The sequence below is a fragment of the Siphateles boraxobius genome, unplaced genomic scaffold, assembly GCF_051911475.1.
Source record: "Siphateles boraxobius isolate OS27281-9 unplaced genomic scaffold, OSU_SipBor_1 222, whole genome shotgun sequence".
NCBI lineage: Eukaryota > Metazoa > Chordata > Actinopteri > Cypriniformes > Leuciscidae > Siphateles > Siphateles boraxobius.
The window spans coordinates 852,501-860,000 of record NW_027508836.1 but is presented as its reverse complement, the minus strand read 5'-3'; the positions used below and the strand labels follow the sequence as shown (position 1 = coordinate 860,000).

The 7,500-nt window shown below is 45.9% G+C and overlaps 1 protein-coding gene across 3 annotated transcripts in view; it reads right to left on the bottom strand.

Moving 5' to 3' along the window:
- The window catches only part of slc25a47a (solute carrier family 25 member 47a), a 32,777-nt gene that overhangs the window by 2,311 nt on the left and 22,966 nt on the right, over positions 1-7,500 (bottom strand). The window contains exon 6 of one of the 3 annotated variants that reach the window (XM_077240266.1): positions 1-2,811. This exon is cut by the window's left edge and continues 215 nt beyond it. The exons of the other annotated variants lie outside the window; for them this stretch is intronic. Coding sequence (XP_077096381.1) covers positions 2,654-2,811 — 158 coding nt within the window. The 3' untranslated portion in view covers positions 1-2,653. The remainder of the gene's footprint in view (positions 2,812-7,500) is intronic. 3 annotated transcript variants of the gene reach the window in all.

Below are 7,500 nucleotides of genomic sequence, written 5' to 3'. Positions count from 1 at the left end.
TTGTGTAGTATGAATAAATATAAATATCACCTGAGTTGTAGGGTATTGCACTAAACAGTGGGAGTATTGCACTTACAGGCATATGCCTTGGGAGATATGTTAACTGTTCAGGAGGGAAATGGCCTGTGGGAAGAAACTGTTCCTGTGCCGAGATGTTCTTGTGGCCAGTGATCTGAGTCTCCGTCTTGACGGTAACAGTTCAAACAGGTGGTGTCCAGGGTGAGTGGAGTCTGTGATGATTTTACCTGCTCTCTTCCTCACTCTGGAAGAGTACAGGTCCTGGAGGGATGATGGCACCAATAATCCTCTCCACAGTCCGGACTGTCCGTTGTAGTCTCCTGATGTCTGATTTGGTCGCTGAACCAAACCAGACAGTGATGGAAGTGCATAAGACAGACTCAATGACGGCTGAGTAGAACTGAATCAGCAGCTCCTGTGGCAAGTTGAACTTCCTCAGCTGGCGAAGGAAGTACAGTCTCTGCTGGGCCTTTTTCACAGTGGAGTCAATGTGATTGTCCCACTTCAGATCCTGAGAAATGGAAGTGCCCAGGAACCTGAATGACTCCACTGCTTCCACAGTGCTGTTCATGATGGTGAGTGGGGGGAGTGCTGGGCTGTTCCTCCTGAAGTCCACGATCATCTCCACTTTTTTTGAGCGTGTTCAGCTCAAGGTTGTTATAACTGCACCAGACAGCCAGCTGTTCAACCTCCAGTCTGTAAGCAGACTCGTCACCATTTCGGATGAGACCGATGACAGTGGTGTCGTCTGCAAATTTCAGCAGCTTGACAGTGGGGTCTTTAGAAGTGCAGTCATTAGTGTACAGGGAGAAGAGCAGTGGGGAGAGAACGCACCCTTGGGGGGCGCCAGTGCTGATTGTGAGAGTCCTGGATGTGTGTTTCCCCAGTCTCACTCGCTGCTGCCGGTCCGTCAGGAGGCTGGAGATCCACTGACAGATCGAGGATGGTATGGAGAGCTGGGTCAGTTTGGCTGTGAGAAGACCAGGCATGATCGTATTGAAGGCCGAACTGAAGTCCACAAAGAGGATCCTTGCATAAGTCCCTGGTCTGTCGAGATGTTGCAGGATATAATGCAGTCCCATGTTGACTGCATCATCCACAGACCTGTTTGCTCTGTAAGCAAACTGAAAGGGATCCAGCAGGGGTCCAGTGATGTCCTTCAGGTGGGCCAACACCAGTCTTTCAAACGACTTCATGACCACGGACGTGAGAGCGACAGGTCTGTAGTCATTAAGTCCAGTGATTTTGGGTTTTTTGGGGACAGGAATGATAGTGGAGCGTTTGAAGCAGCAGGGAACTCCACACTGCTCCAATGATCTATTGAAGATCTGCGTGAAGACTGGGGCCAGTTGGTCAGCGCAGGCTTTTAAACAAGCAGATGAGATGCCGTCTGGGCCTGAGGCTTTCCTAGTCTTCTGTTTTTTGAAGACTCTGCTCACGTCCTCCACACAGACCTTAAGCTCAGGTTGGATGGCAGGAGGGGGGAGTAATGGGAGAGCAGGAGGTGATGGTGAATGTGTGAAGTGCAGATCAGACCGGGTGTGTGGTGTGAATGAGGGCTTTTCAAACCTGAAAAGAATTGAAAATGAAAATGAATTTAAATCATCAGCCAGGTGTTGATCGTCCACAGATCGGGGGGATGGTGACTTGTAGTTGGTGATGTTCCTCAGGCCATTGCAGACTGATGATGGGTCGTTGGATGAAAACTGGTTTTTCAGCTTTTCAGAGTAGTTCCTTTTAGCAACTCTGATCTCCTTTGTCAATCTGTTTCTGGCCTGGTTATACAAGATTTTATCCCCACTTCTGTAAGCATCCTCTTTGGCATGACGAAGGTGTTTGAGTTTCCCAGTAAACCATGGTTTATCATTAGTAAATGATAAGAATGTCCTGGTAGGAATGCATGTATCCTCACAGAAACTTATATATGTCTTTACAGTATCTGTGAGCTCAGATCGTTGGTAGCAGCTTCAAAAACAGTCCAATCATTGCAATCAAAGCAGGCCTGTAGATTCTGCTCTGCTTCATTAGTCCATCGTTTTACAGTCCTAATTACAGGTTTAGCTGATTTCAGTTTCTGCCTGTAGGTCGGTATGGGATGAACCAAACAGTGATCAGAGAGCCCCAAAGCTGCCCGTGAGACAGAGTGATACGCATTTTTTATTGTGGTGTAACAGTGGTCCAGTATATTACTGTCTCTGGTGGGACATGTAACGTGCTGTCTGTATTTTGGTAGTTCACGGGAAAGATTTGCTTTGTTAAAATCCCATCCCCAAGAATGATTAAAAGAGAGTCTGGGTACCTTTGTTCCGTTTCAGCTATTTGTTCAGCCAGCTGTTGTAGCGCCGCGCTCACACACGCGTCTGGATGGATGTATAGATTCTCTGAGAACTGCTCGGGAAGATCTCCCGGTCGTGATTAAAGCATTTAAAGGACATTTGTTGAAGTCTGTCTGTATATTATTGCAGGAAGCAAGTCAGATAGGGAAGCAAATAATTTAGTTAAGGGAACAAGTGATGGGGCAGGCAGTTCTCATCTGGCCAACGAACGAACCGCGTATGATTATGATATATGCAGCATTATAGGTCAGAGGTCAGATTGGATCAGAACTTTCACAATATTTATCCAGTTCATCTGGTTAGGGGTCGGAGTCATCACGCTGGTGTGGAGACGAGTTTGTTGAGGTGTCCATGAGGCCTTCACAGGGTTGATGACGCTGGCACTTCAGGGATGCGTTGTCGTCGTGTGCAGGCGCAGGTCCTTCATCAGATCTGGATACGGCCTGGATCCGGCGGACTGCGGTAAACCTCGGGATAAACAGAGAGACTAATATTAGCGTGACGCCATCCTTCTTATGATGTAACTAGGGGTGCGCCGATCCAATACTCAGTATCGGTATTGCTCCGATACTAGCAATATTTGCCGGATCGGGTATCGCCAGACGAGACCATCCAAATCCGATCCGATATTGTAGCCTACGTATGTTATTGTTATACAACACAAAAGGCACAAAAACATTATAAAGCACTATAATGTTTTCGTGTACTGTATTCCAAGATTTCTGAAGCCCTTACATATAGTTTAATGTGAGGTACAGATTTAAATCGTTAAATTAATCTCAAGTGCTTCCCTCCGCTGCGGCTGTCAGTCATTCTCAGCACTCAAACAGCGCGTCGCGCTCGGGTAAAACAGTCAACACGATGAAACTCTCTCCAAGATGAGTCAATGCTCCTATTATTATACTGTAGATATGTAGATAAAGGTCTATGGTTTGCATAAAAGGACTTTAACGTGCTGGAGTTTCACATGTTACTTTCAACCGGGTGTCTGTTAGATCACAACACAACTCCTCAGTGATCACAACACTGGAGTAGAGAGCGATATAATTGTTCTTCACACGCACATTGACTGAAATTTAAAACTGTTAAAAGGCTCAAACTAATGAATAAATAAAGAAATATATGTATATCTTACTTTTGTGCTTTGAACTTTTCAATGCGACGCGCTGCGCGCCGTGACTCCATGTTGCTTCGAGCGCATCATTCTGCGCACGGGAAGCGCATAAGGTTTCGTGCCGCTCTGAATTGGAGCCTTTCATATTACAATACTTTTGGGCAATTGCAGTTTATTGATAGCCTTAGTTGTTCTGTCCAATCTATGTATCATATGTTGCTGCTTCATTAAAAAGTTGCGCTTAAAATTTTAAAATAAATGTATTTTAATTATATAGTATATATTTTGTCTGTATTGTTTTACAAAGTAAGGAAAATAATGTTTAAGTCAAGCTTTGATGCCTTTAACAAAAGAATAATCCCAGTCTCTTCCCCACAGTGAGGCATACAGATACAGTTTATTAGGTAATTTGGCACTGTTTTTTTAATTATTATTTTAGTATTGGATCGGATCGGTATCGGCCAATACTGAGTCCCAGGTATCGGAATCGGTATCGGAGGCAAAAAAAGCGGATCGTGCCACCCCTAGATGTAACGAGTACATCAGGATTTATGGGAAGTGTTCCCGGTTCCGGCTGATCTAAACTATGCAGCCTAACATTGAATTATAGAAGTCTATAATGAGTTATGTGTATGCTAAGCCAAAGAGAAGTGTTTTTAGTCTAGATTTGAACTGACAGACTGTGTCTGCTTCCCAGACAATGTTAGGAAGGTTGTTCCAGAGTTTTGGTGCTAAATAGGAAAAGTATCTACCGCCAGCAGTCGATTTAGATATTCTAGGTATTATCAACTGGCCAGAATTTTGAGATCGCAATAGACGTGAAGGACTATAATGCGTTAAGAGCTCGCTCAAGTACAGGGGAGCTAAACCATTTACTGCTTTTTAAGTAATCAGCAATATTTAAAATGTATACGATGTTTTAAAGGCAGCCAATGCAGTGTTGACAGAACCGGGCTAATATGGTCATACTTCCTGGTTCTGGTAAGAACTCTAGCGGCTGCGTTTTGGACCAGCTGTAGTTTGTTTATTAAGTGTGCAGGGCAACCACCCAGTAGATCATTACAATAATCTAGCCTTTATGTCATGAACGTATGAACTAGTTGTTATATATATTTAATTAAGCACAGTGGTCAACTTCTGTTGTGTTTACTTGTGCTATATAAAGAAAGAAAGAAAGAAAGAAAGAAATTATATATATTTCATCTAATTGTTATTGATATATTTTTAAGTTAAAAAAATGTGGTTTTACAGATACTATACGTAGGGGTACGTCTCGGTTACGTATGGTACGTGAGTCCCCTCGCCACAGTTGCTGAGGCTCCGCTGGACGGCCGAGTCACAAGTCCGGCTCCTCAGCGGAAAAACAAGGATGCGACGCAATCATACCATACGTAAAATACCGTACTTAACCGAGACAATTTCTTTCTGTTCCAAATAGTAATCAAAACAACGGAAAAGTCTTATATCATCCACAAAATAAAGTATGTGAAGCGATTAAACCTGAAAATTGTACAATTCATATGTAAATATATGTTTGAATCTGTACTAATTGTGCTTGATCTCCTCATCTATTTTTTCATTATTCTGCAGGCCGAATGAGTCGATCCTTAAACAAAAGCAAGAATTCACTGTTTGCCCAAGAAAACGTGTGTGAATGTGCTTTGAGTTGAAGTTCTGCCAAGTTCAAACCTCACCGCTGAATTTTAATTACACCATTCGCAATCATTTTAATCCGCTCTTAAACAGCCTTTATTTACAGACCCATTAAATTTATTATTAGTCTTAATGCAGAACTACAGAGGAATGTTCAAGACTGACCAGGAGCATTTCTATGGATTTAAACATGAAAACATCTCAGGAATAAATCAGGCTTCTTTGTTTTTCAGGCCATGATCTTTAGATGTTTGATAATTGCAGTCTGCGTAAGGAGGAAAGACACGCCGAGTTTCATTATGAGAAGAAACAGAGAACAAAGGAAACATTGAGGTGTTATTGTTGATACTCTGAACATGTTACTAATTCCTGGAGGAAAAGCTACTGCCACGGAGACACACACAGGGGACAGAAGATCCAAAAGCAGGAGTTTAATAATAGGGTAATCCAACTCACAATCAGTCCAGGCAGGGGTTCAAAGTCCATAATATCAATCCAAGGCAGAAACAAGAAATAGAAACCAACATCAGAAGTGTGGGACATAAAACAACGACTCCGTACACATACTGACACAGACAGGGAATATATACACAGATCTAACAAGGCTAACAATGAACAGCTGGGAACAATGATTACGGGGACCAGCTGAGTGCAATGGACTGATGAGTGACAGTGACAGACAGAAGCTGGGAAATGAAGTTAAATGGTTTAGCCGGCGGCCAGGGCAAAGCAGACAGTCCATCGGGTGGCCAGGGCGAAGCAGACAGTCCATCGGGGCCAGGGCGAAGCAGACAGTCCATCGGGCGGCTAGGGCGAAGCAGACGACCCATCGGGCGGCCAGGGCAAAGTCGACGACCCATCGTGTGGCCAGGGCGAAGACGACCACTCAGGCGACCACGGCTCAGGAAAAGGAACAGACACCGGCTCAGGAACAGACACAGACACCGTATCAGGAACAGACACAGACACCGGCTCAGGAACAGACACAGACACTGGCTCAGGAACAGACACCGGCTCAGGAATCAGACACAGACACTGGCTCAGGAACAGACACAGACACCGGCTCAGGAACAGACACCGGCTCAGGAACAGACACCGGCTCAGGAACAGACACAGACACTGGCTTAGGAACAGACACAGACACCGGCTCAGGAACAGACACTGGCTCCGGCTCAGGAACAGACACTGGCTCCGGCTCAGGAACAGACACTGGCTCCGGCTCAGGAACAGACCCTGGATCCGGCTCAGGAACAGCAGACACTGGAATGTCCAGGATCCGAGCCAGACGCTCCAGATAGACCAGCATTGCCTTGGTGGCCAGACGAATGGGCATCTCTTGATCTGTCTCAGACTGGGCAGACAGGACGTGAACAGTCTCTGGATGGGTAGACGTGACGTGACCATTCTCTGACTGGGCAGACAGAACATGAACAGTCTCTGACTGGGCAGACGTGACGTGAACAGTCTCTGACTGGGCAGACGGACGTGACCATTCTCTGACTGGGCAGACGGAACATGAACAGTCTCTGACTGGGCAGACGTGACGTGAACAGTCTCTGACTGGGCAGACGGACGTGAACAGTCTCTGACTGGGCAGACGTGACGTGAACATTCTCTGACTGGGCAGAGGGGCTGTGTCTCCTTCTCCGGACCACCGGACTAAGGACCACCAGAACCGGGACCACCGGAACAGGGATCCTCTCCCGACTACCTCCTCCAATGTGACCTCCAAGGGACCCGCGAAACTTGACCAACCAGGTCCCCTTAAAAAACTCCCTTCTCTCCCGCTCGGTGGCTGGGTAAGAGATATTATCAGAATCAGAATCAGAATCAATTTTATTGCCAAGTAGTGTTGTGCACATACAAGGAATTTGCTTTGATAATAAGGTGTTACCGAGGCTGCTATATTCAGCGTCAACTTTAGAAAAAATACAGCATGACATGAGGAGAGGTGAGGAGAAAAAAAGGCAACCCCCAGACTATGCTCCTGTAAGGAGTACAGTCTGGGAACAGGAAAAAACACCTCAGCAACATTAGCACATAAACAGTACACTCTACAAACAAGACATTGCAACACGGTTGGGAGTGGGGGATGGAGGTAGTCCAGCCCAGGCAAGCAGCATCCGGTCCTGCAGCCATTATGGCGCTGGTCACAGACCCGCCTGTCAGACTGGGGGTACAAGCGGGGAAGGCGTGGGATGGGGTGTGGGGCAGGTGCATATCTGTGTATGTGTATGTTCATGTGTGCGTAGGCCTGGAGAGAGTCGCTAAGCCGGCACCATAATCTAGGAGCCTCGGTCCGCAGGATTGTCGTAGCGATACACAGCAAGTTGCCATGGAGACAACCTTGATTATGTCCCAGGCAGAGTCAACAATCAC